This window comes from Thunnus thynnus, chromosome 21 (assembly GCF_963924715.1).
Source record: "Thunnus thynnus chromosome 21, fThuThy2.1, whole genome shotgun sequence".
In the NCBI taxonomy this organism is placed as follows: domain Eukaryota; kingdom Metazoa; phylum Chordata; class Actinopteri; order Scombriformes; family Scombridae; genus Thunnus; species Thunnus thynnus.
The window spans coordinates 2885850-2902985 of record NC_089537.1 but is presented as its reverse complement, the minus strand read 5'-3'; the positions used below and the strand labels follow the sequence as shown (position 1 = coordinate 2902985).

General features: G+C 37.1%; 1 protein-coding gene across 1 annotated transcript in view; it reads left to right on the top strand.

Annotated features, from left to right (window-relative positions):
* LOC137172968 (LIM zinc-binding domain-containing Nebulette-like) overlaps nt 1-17136 on the top strand; it is a 42877-nt gene that overhangs the window by 21846 nt on the left and 3895 nt on the right. Inside the window, exon 3 of the mRNA XM_067577619.1 lies at nt 13747-13831. Within this exon, the coding sequence (XP_067433720.1) occupies nt 13747-13831 (85 nt within the window). The remainder of the gene's footprint in view (nt 1-13746; nt 13832-17136) is intronic.

Genomic DNA, 17136 nt, shown 5'->3' with positions numbered 1-17136 from the left:
TCAGTGCGTGTAGCTGCAGACGTGACGGATATCATTTCATTCATGTATGAACAGTAACATGTTTTTCTTCTATTATCTCAGTCAGCATGTTAATCAGCAGTAACATTATACAGTATAGTCAGTGTTGCCTGGTTTCAAAACTTTATTGAAGCAGTATCTCACTGCTATAAGGTGAAAAAATAATACCGAACATTTTTAATATCTGCAACATTACATTAAGTAGAAACTTCCAACTGTCTTGTGCTGAACTTAATACACATTCCCTGTAACCTTGAATTATACTTTTCATATTGTTGGTACCCTGAAGATCTTCTTAGAATTTAAAATGAATTGAATGAGTCAAAGAATTTAAATATAAATTAAATAGAAATTCTGCTCTATATCCCCAAACATAACATTAATATTTCATATCCTGAAATATGAATATCTTAAGGTTAAAGACATAAATAGATTAATAGTGCAATTTAATAGATTCATGGTGTAATAGATGATTAATAGTGTCATAAATTGATAATAGTGTAATAAATAGATGAATAGTGTAATAAATAGATTAATAATATAATCAAACAGATGAATAGTGTAATAAATTAATTAATTGTGTAATAAACAGATTAATTGTGTAATAAATAGATTAATGTTATATGTAAATAGATTAATAGTGTAATAAATAGATGAATAGTCTAAATAAATAGCTGAATAGTCTAAATAAATAGATGAATAGTGTAATAAATAGATGAATAGTCTAAATGAATAGATGAATAGTGTAATAAATAGATGAATAATTTAAATAAATAGATGAATAGTGTAATAAATAGATGAATAGTCTAAATGAATAGATGAATAGTGTAATAAATAGATGAATAATTTAAATAAATAGATGAATAGTGTAATAAATAGATGAATAGTCTAAATAAATAGATGAATAGTGTAATAAATAGATGAATAGTCTAAATAAATAGATGAATAGTGTAATAATTGATGAATAGTGTAATTGATGAATAGTGTAATAAATAGATGAATAATTTAAATAAATAGATGAATAGTGTAATAAATAGATGAATAGTCTAAATAAATAGATGAATAGTGTAATAAATAGATGAATAGTCTAAATGAATGGATGAATAATGTAATAATTGATGAATACTGTAATAAATAGATGAATAGTGTAAATAAATAGATGAATAGTCTAAATGAATAGATGAATAGTGTAATAAATAGATGAATAGTGTAAATAAATAGATGAATAGTCTAAATGAATGGATGAATAATGTAATAATTGATGAATACTGTAATAAATAGATGAATAGTGTAATAAATAGATGAATAGTCTAAATGAATAGAGGAATAGTGTAATAAATAGATGAATAGTCTAAATGAATAGATGAATAGTGTAATAAACACAATAATTTACCTGCTAATAATAGCAAACGACAACAAGCTAACGCTAATGTTATAGGTTGTAATTAAAACTGCTGATGCTAAAGTCACTTTAAAGGGAAATTCTGATCTGAATTCAAGTCAAACAGTTTTAAGGCGTGAGCTGAGCGACTCTACAAGCTGTTAAACAGTTCAAATATGAATAAAGGAATGTAGAAGAGCGACTTTTGTTTTTAAATGATATTAGTAAGGCTAATTAAAAACACATTATGAAAATAGAACCTAGCAATTTATAAAGCTGGAAACTGTATGTAACTGTAAATACAGTATGTAGCTGTAACTGATGTAAATGTGGTGGTTTTGTTGGTGTTTATTGAATGTAAACTGTGAAGCAATCAGAGGGCAAACGTTTTGTTGTGTCAGTAATACAGTAACACAGTAACACAGCAGATACAGTATGTTGCCTTGGTTTCCTGTTAGCGTGCTGCTGTAGTGTCAGTGAGGTTTGTGAGAGCCAAGTCTGCTCTGAACCCACACTGAGATGTTCATCAACACCTAAGCAGGAAGATGGAGAGCAGCCAGACGGACCAGCAACATTACACACACACACACACATTCAGCTGCCATCCCTGCCCTCTCTTCCTCCTCCTCATCAGCCTCACTCAGTGATTCACCAAAAGAGCATCCATGTTGCCAGTCTGGTCTCTCCAAATGGCGAATGAATAACACGTTCGATTTCGCGTGTCGACGCAACGCATTTGAATCTTTTTTTGTGTGTCATTTGATGTCGTTGTGTTTGAGTGAAAGGGGAGGTGACGCGTTTCAGATGACGTCAGTGATGTTTATGAGGTGATCTTGGCTTGTTATGAGGAGGCGAGTTGGGCAAAAAGTTACACAAGCAGCAGGAGAGCAACCTTTATCCTGACATCGGGACATTTTAACCATCACGTCGGGCATTTTAGTGCCGTTAAACAGGACGTTTTCACCTCATTTTACTGTTTTAACCCAAACCGTGATCTTCCACTGACCCTAACCATGTGGGGTTTATCCCTAAACCTAAACATAAAGATAATAAGATTTGATCGTGAAGTACCATCAAACCACATTTTTACTCCAGACGGAAACTCCGCTCTCATAGCTGTGAGAGCTGAGTGGCGGCATGGAAGGAAATATAATATTATTACATGTAGTGATCTGTCCTCATTCATAATAATCAAAGGCTCCGAAAGAGTCTGACTGAAAACAACACAAGTCTAAATACATTAGTTTCTAGTATTAAACTGCAGGGAGAGTTTCTCTGTGTTCAATGTTTTGATGAACATGAAGAATGATGAACATTTTCTGTAGTAGACTTTTAAATTTTAAACTTTTTGACCATTTAATTTAACTGCTGTGACTCTGTGGAAGATAAAACAGCTTGTTTCCTCCATGGAGGGAAATTTCAATCATCCAAAACCTGAAACTTCATTATAAAAAAAAATGTCAAATTCTTGTTTTGGAGATTTTTAATTTTGTATCAGTGTGTTGACATGAAATCATCTTATTAAAAATGAGGATTAAAACAAACAAACTTCAACTCTTGGTATTTAACTGTGTGTGTTTGTGTGGAGCTCACACACACACACATACACACACAGACGGAGAGAGAGAGTGTGAAAGCTCAGTTAGACTCGTGTGCGTCACTGCTGCTGGGAGCAAAAAGACTGTCGTCGTTTGGCAAATGCCACGGCAACATTATAGACAATGGTACATCTAAATCTGTATCCACAACACACCCACTGCAATGCAGCTCACACACACACACACACACACACACACACACACACACACACACACACACACACACACTGATCTATTGTAAATCTGCTGTTTCAACCAAGCAGTAACAGAAAGGCAGGATGTGTCCGACAGTATTATTGGAAACAGTTTAAAGGACACAGTGTGTGTGTGTGTGTGTGTGTGTGTGTGTGTGTGTGTGTGTGTGTGTGTGTGTGTGTGTATGTGTGTTCCTGTTTTTTGGGTGTTTATATTTAGCCCATTTTGAACATGAGAGGGGTACGAAACATCTCAGTGTTTGTTAAGCAGTGTGTGTACAGTAAATAGTTTTAATCCTAGAATTAGTGTATGCGTGTGTGTGTGTGTGTGTGTGTGTGTGTGTGTGTGTGTGTGAGAGAGAGAGAGTGTATGCGTATGTGTGTGTGGGTCTGTCAGAGGCTACTTTCAGGGCCAAATTTCAGACTTAAGACCAGTTAATTGGGTACAGTTTGTCCAATAGGAGACAAAAGCCGTGTCTTCAATTGGTAAAAAGCTGATTTTAGTGTCAGTGTTAAGGTTAGTGTTATGGTGAGTCTCCAGGAAATTAATATACGTCTATGTAATGTCCCCAAAAGTGACCTAGGAGTGTGTGTGTGTGTGTGTGTGTGTGTGTGTGTGTGTGTGTGTGTGTGAGAGAGTGAGACACACAAAGAGAAACTGTTACGTTACATAAACTCATTCAGCGTTTCCATCTCTCTCCAGGTTTTCCAAACATTACCACATCACTCTGACTGAGCTCTTTGCAGTGGAAGCTTTTAGCTCAGCTTTCAACTTCCTGTCTGTTAATTACCTCGACATTGCTGCTAGCGCTCATTATGAAGGTTAGCGGCTTATTCACGTTTAGTACAAATCCGTTCAGAGGCTAAATTAAAAAGTTTAGTTCCTTTACCGACGACCTACTGAGGCTTTTCTCAGGGATAAATCAGGAGGTTTTTTGTGTTTGTTTTTACCTCTTGCTGCTCTTCGCTGTCGTATTTACTGCACTACACTTCCCAGAAATCACCTGTCATCTCGTCCTGTTGGATTTATGTCCATGTTGTTGCCGCTGACCTCATCTGAACTCCATATCTGAACTCATGTAGCTCAGAAAGCCCCGACGGCTCAGCTGGCTGTTAGATTATAGATTGTGAGTTGAAATCCTGCCTTTGTTTGTAAAGATATTTCAGTTTAATTAACAAACAAAAAAAATATATATATTTTCATGCACATCTGGAGATTTATAAACCTCAGATTATGTTCAACACCACATTTATATCAAAATTAACTACTTATTTATTCATTTATTTATGTGAAAACTAATAATGAGTGACCAAATGGCTTTTTCATGTTAGAAGTCTGTTAAACATTCATGATTTGTGCAACTCAGCCTGTAAAAACAGCTGTATGAACTGTATAAACCCTGGTGATGTCATAGTGATGTCATAAGAGGACATTTATAACAGGTGTGGATGTCTGCAATTACCAGGCAGTGAGGGGGCTACCTATCCCGTTGCATTCTGGGAAGTGTAGGATTCAGTGTTTTTGAAGCTTGACCCATTAAACTCAGGACATCGTGGTCTCTTGCAGCCCTGCATTTGAGTCCTTCAGCTTATGGAAGTGTAATATCTCATCGGTGAAGACTGTAGTTTTAGTATCTGAAATCAGTCCATTAGAATCTTTAATTTCGTCTTTGGCCAATAAAAACTAGGCCTTTCCTTGATTAGTGTGCTCCGTGACCCAAACATTTACTGTCAAAACAGTTTAATAATCCACTCACTGTACTTACATACTTAAAGTATGCTAGCCGGCTTAGCCACATTAGCCTGGTTACTCATGTAGTGTCGCTGCCGTCTGAGTGACAAACCAGAGACCCGAGCTGGACGATCCTCCCATGAAACTGACCGAGTGCAACACTGTTATTAAAATATGTGCCGTTATCCCTGTATTTAAACGATATCACGTCTCCCCTTTCTGTGACGGTCTGCTTTTCACTCCGACTTTGAGTGAAGCCGTTCAGAACGACTATAAACACATTTGATGTCCGCCGTGGTCGTACAACACGTCATAAGAATCAGTTCTGAACGATCGTCAATCAGCATAACCGTCAACCGTCAACCGTGATCCTAACACCGAGGTTCATACTGAACCGTGAATGTTTGCACCGTTACACCTTTAATTATAACGAACAGAGCAAACGAGTCTGTTTGTCTGCAGCAGGCGTCTGGATGTCAGCTGGCAGTTAAAGACTAAACTGAGTTATTGTCCTGGACTGCTTATCCAGCCAGCACAGAGTTACCTTGGCTAGCTGTGTGTGTGTGTGTGTGTGTGTGTGTGTGTGTGTGTGTGTGTGTGTGTGTGTGTGTGTGTGTGTGTGTGTGTGTAAAACATCCCACAGAGCCGCTCTTTGTCTCAAAGGATTGGGTTGCACTAAACGAACAAAGCATCCACGGTTGCCAGTAGCGACGGGAGCAGGTGAAGTGAAACTTAAGGCTGAAATTAGTTTGTGTGTGTGTGTGTGTGTGTGTGTGTGTGTGTGTGTGTAGTATGTCTATGTAAGGCTAAGTCTAAAAGCTAAAAGCAGCAGAAGTGAAACAAAGAGACTGTTAGTTGGTTTAACACAGACACAAAATTGTTGTGTCTTTCTGTCGTAGCGTCTGACGAGATAACTAAGCCTTTACAAGAAGTCTTCATCTGCGTGTGTGTGTGTGTGTGTGTGTGTGTGTGTGTGTGTGTGTGTGTGTGTATCAGTCAGAAGATGTCCTGAAGAAAAGAAAAAAAAAGACAAAATAAGAAAAGGAGGAAAAAGAAATGATGGAAAACAACATGCAGAATTAATGAAAGTTGTCAGAAACAGTATTTATTTCCTCTCATGTTTTAATAAAGTCTTTCAACAATCTTGGCGTGAAAAGAGCTGTTTCAAGGTTTAGTTTAATATGATCATTTTCATATTGAAGACATGAGACATGAGCAGCGTGTCAGCCTTCAGTGGTCTCTGGTTGCTGTTTTATTCACAAATCTGCTGATTTGCAGAACACACATCACAGAACAGGTGGAGGGCGCTGCTTCATGGTAGATATGTTGTTGTGTTGCGTCTTGTTTTCAGCAGAAACAAATAGTGAACACAACACTGACACATCATCAGCTTTTAAGTTGATATGTTGAACTTGTTAGCAAACAGTTGCTTATTTCCAACATTATCATTCATGTGGAGTCGTGTTTCTGTCCACCTGGTGAATGTAAGTCCAATATTCACTCTCTTTTAGCTCTGTTTTTACTCTCTACCAACTCCTGAGGGAAATATCTGGCTCTTTAGCTGCTAAATGCTCCACTATGTTCACCAGCTAGTCTACAGCTAACTGTGTCTGTTTGGTGCTGAGCAGGTAGTGTACAGCGGCTTTTTACAGCTTTTTCTCTGAAAACGTCGCTATGAGAGCACTGAGAGTGAACCAGAACAGTAAAGTTGCAGCTGGACAGATAAACAATGAGCTGAAACTCACTATAAAGCTCCGTAAAGCCGAGAGGAGCTGCAGAGTCACTGATAATTCTCTGTAGGTTCATCACTGAACACATTACACACATTACAGCTCCTACTACTTCTAATACTAATAGTCATAATTATTATTATGATAGGAAAGACAGCAAAACCATTTACGTAACAGTATATACAGTGCCATGTAAATATAATTATAATTAATAAATTATTTTCAGTTTGTTTATGTTTAAGATGTTTTAAAGCCATGACACACACATGCAAACTGTGCTTCTTTCATTTATTTATTTTACTAAACAGACAGAAGCAGTGACATGTTGTAGATTTAAGAGACTTAAGACTCCTGTTTGTTGGGTTTTTACCATAGACGGTATAAAAATATGGACGTAGTTACCGTGACGACACCGGTTGGTTTCTGAAGAGCGGTTTTGAAGCTCAAAGTGAGCCGCTCCGGCTGTCGCCATCTTGGCACTCCCAAGATAACTCCCAGCCAATCAAAAATGGGCAAAGAGGCGGGCCGAATGACTGAAACAAGCCACCTAGCGGCTGGCGGACCTGTCACTCAAAGCAGCCATGTCCTTCATTATGCAGAACTTTACGGCTTAATAAAATTTAAACGGGTGAGTTATAAAAAAATTCACCCCCGAACAGTTGTCATGAAGGAGGAAATTAGCTACAGAGACCAAAACCGTTGTTTGTACCAGACTGTAAACATGTTTATTTCTGCTGTAAAGTTGGACATTTTAACATGGGGGTCTATGGGGATTGACTCGCTTTTGGAGCCTCAAGTGGCCATTTAAGGAACTGCAGTTTTTGGCTTCATTTTACAGCCCCGGAGGTTGCCGCTTGTTTTTGTTGGTCGTGTTACTGTACAGCGATCACGATGGACTCATTATGATTGTTGACGTACATCAGCTGTGGAGACAAGTTAAGATTATGATGACTGTTTATGATCTACTAATAAAAGTCACAGACGTGTACAAACCACAGCAGACTGTCATGGAAACTATGATTATTATCATGGTTACAGTTATCGAGTAAATGCAGATACATGTATGACAACAACGTAATGATGCTATTTTTGACCTTAAGATCAGTATTTCAATATTAATCAGTGTTTGTTGGGTTTAGAGCAGCAAAGATAGTCTGCTGACATGTAACAGGGTTTGAGGTTTGGACATCTTGTGTGTATATTAGGTTTCTGTTATTGACCTCCAGGGTCAAACAGGGGTCAGATGGTGACATCAGAGACGTACAGTGTGACTGTAGTGAAACACAGGACAGCTCACATCACCTGCAGGTCTGCTAGAGGTCTTTACAGTGACTCAGGACTCGGTCTATGTGACCTCAGAGACTCATCAGCAGGTTTATTATTTCAAACAAATGTTCATCATGGAGGCTTGTAAATAAAACGATGCACAAGACACAATCATTTCTCAAATTTTGGGACCCAGACATAAAAACTGCACCTCACATTTTCATAGAAGAAGAATTTAGATGATATTTTCCTTTTTTAGAGAACATTTTACTGGTTGAGATTATTTCTGTAACTTATTTTCTCGATTAATCGTCTATAAATGTTTAAAAAGATACTCAGTTTACTGTCATATATGACAAAGAAAATCAGCAAATTATCTCATTTGAGAAGCTGAAACCGGAGAATATTTGACAAAGTGAGTAATTGATTATCAAAATATCTTCTGATTCATTTTCTCAGCTCTGTTGCTCATTCTGTGTATTTTAAATGAGACTATATTAATCATATTTCACTCAGTTAAAGAGTGATATAACCTCCATGAGGCGATAAAAGACAGAAAACATTTACATGTCAAGCAATCAAACAAAGTGCTGATTGTTTAATTGGGGTTGAGCTGCTCTTTCATCCTCACTGCATCAAACCAACAGACTAAATACTCGTGTTTGAAAGAGGATTTAATTAAAACTGTATTGAATGAGCCCGTTCAGAATAACCGAACCTATAAATAGTTTTGTGAACAGATCGTTTTCCTTCACTAAACGTTTTCCATCATGACTGACTGAGAGTTTACCTGCTCTGTTTTTAGAGAATATTTATCCTGCGTGGGCGCCGTTACGCAGGAATAAGAGCATCCCTTTAATACCAGATACAGTATGTGTGTGTGTGTGTGTGTGTGTGTGTGTGTGTGTGTGTGGGAGAGAGAGAGGAAGAGTGTATACTGGTAAATGAGAGTGGGAGGAAGAGGAGTGAAGGACAGTTGAGTGGTCAAACCGTGCTGCTGAATATGCTGCTGGCGTCGATGATTCAAGGCTCGGTGAGTCAGCCGCTTCAGAGGAAAACACTCGATAGAGAGCGAGAGGACGGAGACGTCACTCTGTCCTGAGCTTTCAACACTTCCTCCAATGGTTCTCTTCAGTTCAGATATCACACGAGTTAACAGCAGGTAGAAAACATTCATAGTAATCTCTCATAGTTTCCTGTTTCCTGACGTATGTCCTGTTTTTATCATGTTTTTGCACCATTTCGATTGTAAGTAATAGTAATAATAGTAATTGATATTAATAGTTTTGTCTATAAAATGTCAAAAAACAGAGAAAAATGCCCATTATAACTTCTTAAAGCTCAAGGTGACGTCTTCAAATGTCAAACCAACGTCTAAAACCCAAAGATATTCAGTTTACTGTCATGTGTGACACAGAAAAGCTTCAAATTCTCACATCTGAGAAGTTTCAACTGCTTAAAAAAAAATCACTAAAATGATTATTTGATTATTAAAATCGTTGCAGATTAATTTGTTGACGATCGATTAAAGGGATAGTTTGCATATTTTGAACAGTAGCTGATCGTGGAAGGGGTGAAGTCAATTTTTGATCATTTTCACACAAAACATAGAAGGCTTAAATATATTGTAGATCTCCATTTATTGAAAAAATTATTTCAGTTTTCCAGCTACAAGAGAGAACTCACTTACAGTAAATTAGGTCCTCTTAAAATCTCTTTTATCACAAATTTTAATAACCAAAAAAAACTCTTTTAAACATTGGATTTAAAAAGAAAAACCATAAATAATGAGCTATAAATATACAGTAATGCTCTTTGATATTGTATGTTTATGTAAGAAGCTCTAAATAGAATATGTAGATATTATATTTCAAAGCTTTTGAATATTTTTAATTAAATATCAACATCACTGTTATAAATCTGCAGTGACTCTTTACATCCAACTTAATGATGAAACAGTTTGTTGATTAATCTGTAACTATTTTGATAATTGAATAATTGTTTTGCTGTTCTTCTCTGTTTTATATTATTGTAAACTGGGTTTTACATTGTTGGTTGGTTGGTTGTGATGGACATTCTCCACTTTTTTGTTGGTATTTTGTTGACTGAACAACTGATTGATTAACTGATCAACTATCAGCACATTAATCTGTAATGAAAACAGTTGTTAGTTGCAGCTTTAATCCTGAACTGCAGGTTGAAAACAGGTTTGAGTTGTGATGTCAGTTGGAAGGTTTCTACCTGTTGAACAGGTGTGAGGTTTCTGTATATTTGGAGAGGTCACATGACCGTTGATGGACAGCGACGTGCAGACTGTCAGAGATGTTACTGACTGAACCTGAAGGACATTTTTAAAGCTGTTCTTAAAGCATCTTTGTCAGTTTAACCTGCCGTCATGATTTTTTTGAGGTTTTCTTTGAAATCTTAACATGACTCATGTTTCTCCTGCTGCCTTTGTGTTTGTGTGATTCAGTTCTTCTGATGTTAAACGTCCTGTTTCTGTTTCTGTTCCTGCTGTACGTCTCTGTGATAAAAGCAGCAGAATGACTCAACTTCAACAGAAACAACCTCACAGTCACTTTCTTTCTTTTCTTTTTTTACAAACAGTGACTTCAAGCTAGAACTGGCAAACGTTTATTTTAGGTTGATCACTGGTTCCCAACCTGCTTTAGTGGTGAATCAAAGCCTCATAGATAACTAGTGTTGTGGAAATTTCCCTGAGAAAGAGCCACATGGAGACCTAAAGAAAGCATTAAACATCGTTAGTCGTTGAAGCAGTTGGAGACAATCCATCACACCATCAGTAACAATTATACAAATGTCCAAACATAAACAAAAATACAATCATCTTGTATTTTTGGAAAGAAAGCATGTTGTTCCCTTTCCCTAAAGATTGTGAACCCAAACTAGACAGCTTTATACCTCTCTAGAAGCAAAACTATAACAGTCTGGTCCCTAAACGGACACTTCCACAAACCGTTACACCTTCTTACAAACAAGTATGATCACATGGTCGTACGATCGAACAGAGACTTCATGGTCAATCAATAACTTCAAACATGGACATCCTTCAACTTAAGCTTGTCTAGATACCTCATGATCCACACAGTGTCTAAGACAAAGATATCTAACCCCAGAGGTCAGCAAACAGCCCTCAGAGAGGTCAACTAGACTAGGAGCAGGACTACATCACCAACATGTGTCCCCAAAATGACAATGACATCACATTCAGTCGATAACAAATATCGACTCTGTAGTTTAAACACATTTGTAACATATAAACAGAAGATTTATAAAATGATAAACCTGCTATTCAATTTTCTTTCACACCAGTGTCACAGGTTACATGTGTCTGAGCTGAAATGATCAATTTAAAAATAATCAGCAACTATTCTGACAATCGATTAAAAGTCATTTTTCAAACCAAACGTTTTCAGCCTCTCGACTGTGAGGATTTGATGCTTTTCTTTAAGAGCTTTATAGACATTTGGTGACATCATGTTGGACTTTAAGACTTCCAGATGAGACATTTTCATTATTTTCTGGGGGGGGTTTTTGCAGTTGTGTGCAGATTAACCAAAATGTCTGTTAATTTTTAATTTTATTTATTTTTCTTTGGGTATTTTATGCTTTTATTGGACAGTTGAGAGATGACAGGAAATGACATGAACCAACATCCGCTGCCAGAATTATTTATTTTAATTTAAGATCATGATCTGTTTTTCAAGAGAGACTCAGACTGTAGAAAAGTATATAAACTTTAAAAACATAGACAAGACAATTCAAAAACACAATCTATATACACATTAACGTCCTCTTTTCATATTTTGTTTTTTATTTGAATAGTTTTTAGAGTCCTGGAGAGATAAAACTCCTAGAAAAGATAATTTCTTGTAGCAGAAAGTTCTGTCTGGTGAATCTTCAGCTTTACACCGTCGACCTCTGAACTAATCAACAACAACATCGATTAAAAGATGAATTGTTTCGATATTCTATATGACAGATAGTCAAGTCTCAAAAGGAGTCTCATAAATCACCAGACATCCACAAAAACAACAAAGCTGCATCAGCAGCAGAGCAGCGGCGGCCTCGACTGCGGATGAACGAAAGACTTTCAAGGACAAATCAGGCAACAAGCAGCAGTGAGAAGATGAATTATAACAACGCCTCGTCCTACAAACAGAAAGGAAAAGTCGAGGTTTATTGAAAGATTATAACCTTCTACACGCAGGCTTGGTGTGAAAACGCCTGAGGATCAATACAGAGAGGATTCCTCTTCAAGAAACCTTTAATAAAAACACTCTCCAACGCTCCGGGAGGAAGTGAAGTGTAGGAGTGTTTCCCACCTCCGTCTCTCTTCCATCCACCGACCTCACACTGTACATGTTCCTGCTGACGGAAGCTGTAAACTCACTGCTGCTGTTTTTAGATACAGAGAAACAAATGTGTATCTTAAAGGTCATTAAAGGTCGAGCGAGATATACAGAAGGTTTAAGCAGGGTGCTGATTTTTCTCATTTTTCGACGTCTCAATGGGTGATTGTTCCCGTTAATGTCATCGTCCTGCCGGGTCAGAACGGGAAGGGAGGTGACGTGACTCAGGCTGCAGCTTTTATTGTTAAACACAACTTGTTGATTGTGTTTAAAAATGCGTAGAATTCAATAAATGACTCTTATTATGAAAAATGTGATAAAAGGTTATAAAAATGCTCTTATTCCTCATGTTCACCAGGCACAAATTATATTTAATTTATCGTGACCCTTGTTGTCGGGTTCATATTTTACTCGTCCACCTGATTGCATTATGTATGAAAGAGACTAGCTGGTGAACATAGTGGAGCATTTAGCAGCTAAAGAGTCAGATATTTCCCTCAGGAGTTGGTAGAGAGTAAAAACAGAGCTAAAAGAGAGTGAATATTGGACTTACATTCACCAGGTGGACAGAAACACGACTCCACATGAATGATAATGTTGCTCCGTAACTGCTGGATGTGGAAATAAGCAACTGTTTGCTAACATGTTAGCCACAACTACTCTATAAGCTGATAATATGACAGAAGTCATGTTTAGAGACTATTCTGCTGAAAACAAGTGGACAAAAAACATCATTTCAAGCAGCTTTAACCAGATTGAAACTACAAAGGATCAAGAATAGAACCCTGAGGAACCCCACAAGTAATTATTGACATTATCAATGTGATGATCATGTTGTAACTGCTGGATGTGGAAATAAAGCAACTGTTTGCTAACATGTTTGTCATCTGTTGTGTTTACTTGTTTCTGTTGCCCCCAAGTGACCAGAAATTATTAAATTATTCAGCTTAGTTTAAGCTCTGATGTTCTTTTACTGATATTGATCACTTTTCATGTTGTCATATTGCTGTATAGACAATCAAATTCAAATTCAAATAAGCTTTATTGGCAGATCAGAAACCTACATTGCCAAAGCAGTACAGAAAATTATAAACATTGACAGATTATTAATAATTTTACAATAACATGTAAATATAAACAATAATATTAAATACAATATAATAAAAGGCATTTTTACAGATGTAATCACACAGAAACATTTACTACAGAGCTTATTTCTCTCAGATTATGACAAGACTTCATATATTACTGCACATTGACTTTTCTCCTCACATAGATCAGGGATAAATTTAGGATATCTTTATATTTGTCACAGTATAATATGAAGTGAGATTCTGTCAATCTCTCTCTGTTTTTTTAAATGTTTATGTATATTTCTGTGTCGCTGCGTCAATCAAAAGTTCAAATTTCAAAGCCAACAATCAGTAATTTCTCTCTTCTCTCTCTGTTTTCAGACATTATCCCAAGACGTCGTTCACCATCGTGGCCGACACGCCGGAGAACCTGAGACTGAGACAGCAGAGCGAGCTACAGAGCCAGGTGAACACACACACACACACACACACACACACACACACACACACACACACAAACAGTCTGCCGGCTGTCATCACCAGTTCTGATGATGTCAGCGTGTCCTGGTGTGTTAGCCCCATGTCGCTAACAGATGATGTCATGCAGCGTTTGCTGGCTGTCCGCTGTCAGGTTGTGTCGGGGAAGAGAATTAGAGCTCCACTGCTGACTGTTATGTCATTAGAGGTTAGATTGATCTGCTGATTATTTTCTTGATTAGTCATTTTGTCTATAAAGTGTGAGAAAAAGTGAAAATGACTGTTGACCAGAGTCAGATTTTATGTCTTTAAATGTCTTATTTTGTCTAAACAACAGTCCAAAACACAAAGATATTCAGTTTACTGTCATTTATGACAAAGGAAAGCATTACATCTTCACATTTGAGAAGTTAGAAGCAGCAAATAGCTATTTTTTTTGGCATATTTGCTTAAAAAATGACTAAAAATAATTGCAGATTAACTTTCTAATTGACTGATTCTTGGAGCTGTGTGTATGGAAGTCGACGTGTGTAGATACAGTTTGTTGTTGTTGATGGTGTACAGTTTGGTGCACGTGGGTTTTAATCAGCTCTCCACCCGTCTGGCACCACACGGAGATGAAAACAAACGCTCAGGTGTGTCAGTAGAAGCTGCTCTGACAGTTCCGCTTCCTGATTGGTCAACGCGATGTGATTTACTGACACACAAACTGATGGAAAGGACACGTATGAGAGAATAAACCAGCTCTGCCATATGTCCTCATCCTGTCTGTGAATGTGTGTGTGTGTGTGTGTGTGTGTGTGTGTGTGTGTGTGTGTGTGTGTGTGTCAGCCCAGCAGACTGCAGTACAAAAGGACAGATGCCCACTCAGCAGTCTGCAGCAGGGGTCGTGCTGTTTGTCATGGGATGTGTGTGTGTGTGTGTTTGTGTGTCTTGTTCTGCTCCAATAAAGATCCGTTTATTAGCAGCTTGTTGTTTATAAAGCAGAGATTTAAACATTCGTTTATTCTGTCACACTCTGACGTTTATCACACCTTCATTCTATTCTTTTTTCTTTCTTTCTTTACATTCTTCTTTATTATTTTGAAAGCACTGAATGAAAATCTGTCAGAGCATTTTTTTCAGTTTCTTTAATTTCCAACATTCTGTCATAATAAGTTGTTTTTATGCCTGAATTTAGACTTTGTTATCAATAAGAAGTTAAATATCTAAAAGCTGTCTCTCTGTGTTTTGAAGCATCATTTTACTGCAGGAATTTACTTTGTCTCTTCCTGTTCTGTCGTTGTGGCTCCAGCTGTGTTAAACTGGAATCCAGTGTCATGTGTTTATCAGACATTTGAATTGTATATAAAGACACACTGACACTTTGGAAAGCTTCTGATTAAAATGCCGTTTACCAAAAATTCATTTCCAAGATGGATATTATTCTTTACAGTCCTGATATCTGCTTGCTTTTCCTCTAATTAGTCTAACTGAGTCAAAATGACCTTATAACGACCTTTGCAAGGAGAAAATGTACAGCATATAGTTCTCTCTTTAATGTCTGGCTGCAGCTTACATGATATGACAGATATACATGTTGGACTCAATGAGAAAACGTTTTACAGATGTTTACAGTCCAACATACTGTAGGAATTCAGTCACCACTGATTGTTTACCTGAGTTCTATGTCGCATGACAGACAAATATTCAATGATTCTTATTAAAAAAAGGTGAAAGAGAGCAGCTGAATTTATAATACAAGAGCATTTAACTGGTAAAAAACATTCACACCGTTATAATCCCAGTTACAGATTATAAGTGCATGAGTGTTTTTACCATAGACTGTATAAAAACATGGACGTAGTATGTGACTCTGCCTAACTCCCAGCCAATCAAAAATGGGCAAAGAGGCGGGCCGAATGGCTGAAACAAGCCACCTAGCGGCTGGCGGACCTGTCACTCAAAGCAGCCATGTCCTTCATTATGCATAACTTTACGGCTTAATAAAATTTAAACTGGTGAGTTATAAAAAAACTCCACCCCCCGTACAGTTGTCATGAAAGAGGAAATTAGCTACAGAGACCAAAACCGTTTCTTGTACCAGGCTGTAAACATGTTTATTTCTGCTGTAAACATGGGGGTCTATGGGGATTGACTCGCTTTTGGAGCCTCAAGTGTTCATTCAAGGAACTGCAGTTTTTGGCTTCATTAGAGGTTGCCACTTGGTTTTTACCCATTTAATGCACATTTCATTTTCAAAAGTATAAACAATAAACACAATGTTACGTAATAACGTCACAGTTCAACATCTCAACAGACATAAATGTTATTTGTGGCACATTATGGTTTAAAATAACATGCGCTTTGACATCTTTGGTAGTTTTTTTAGGCTCAACGACCGTCCACATTTCTAACGTACTTTTATTTCAAACTGATTGTGACTCTTAAATTTGCCATTTTTCATCATTTTGCAGACAATTATATCAACAGGCTTTGATTCACACACACAGGGAAGGAGAAGAAAAAAAACCTTTCTGCTGCAACAAATTAATACTTTTTAAATGAGTTTTCGTCTTCAGGTTTTTAAAAACTTTTCAAATAAAAACACTGGAAAGTGAACACACCACGAACGAACGGTGTTAATCCTGTCACTTTCTCAAAAAGTAACAAGTAATTCATTCAGATTAGTTCAAACACAACATGCATACTGTAACATGTCAGAGAGGTCATTTAATGAGACTGTTGTAAGCTTTTATACGACCAGTGACGGTCAGAGAGAGCGTCTCATCGTTCTTACTAATCTTTATATGATGTCACACAGCTGCACTATGTGTGTCAGACCAGGTTGTAGAGCTGACGTTGATCTGCTCGTTGTCAGGTGTGTGTGACTGGAACAGGTGATGGCAGGCAGGTTGGATACGATGCAGGATATTTAATGAATAATATAAAGTCACTGGAGACACCGAAGATACTAAAGCACAGGAACGAGGCTCAGAAACACAGAATAAACTGTAACATCTGCCTCTTGCATGTTACATTAAATACATTAGTTGAGCTGTAAATGGTCACTATGTCTAACAGCAAAATCTTTGAATATAGAATATAATTTAGTCAGTAATTTTACCTTTATTTAATAGTTGTACGGTGTACATATTTGTGTTATTTTCATTATTTTATGCTGTTATCTTATATTGAATATTTAATACTCGGCTACATAGTATCCATGGTAACGATGCAGCTATAAAGCATCGCCGTGGGAACCAGTCAGACCAGGTGAGTGTGTGACTATTAAATGGAAACCTGTAAATAATA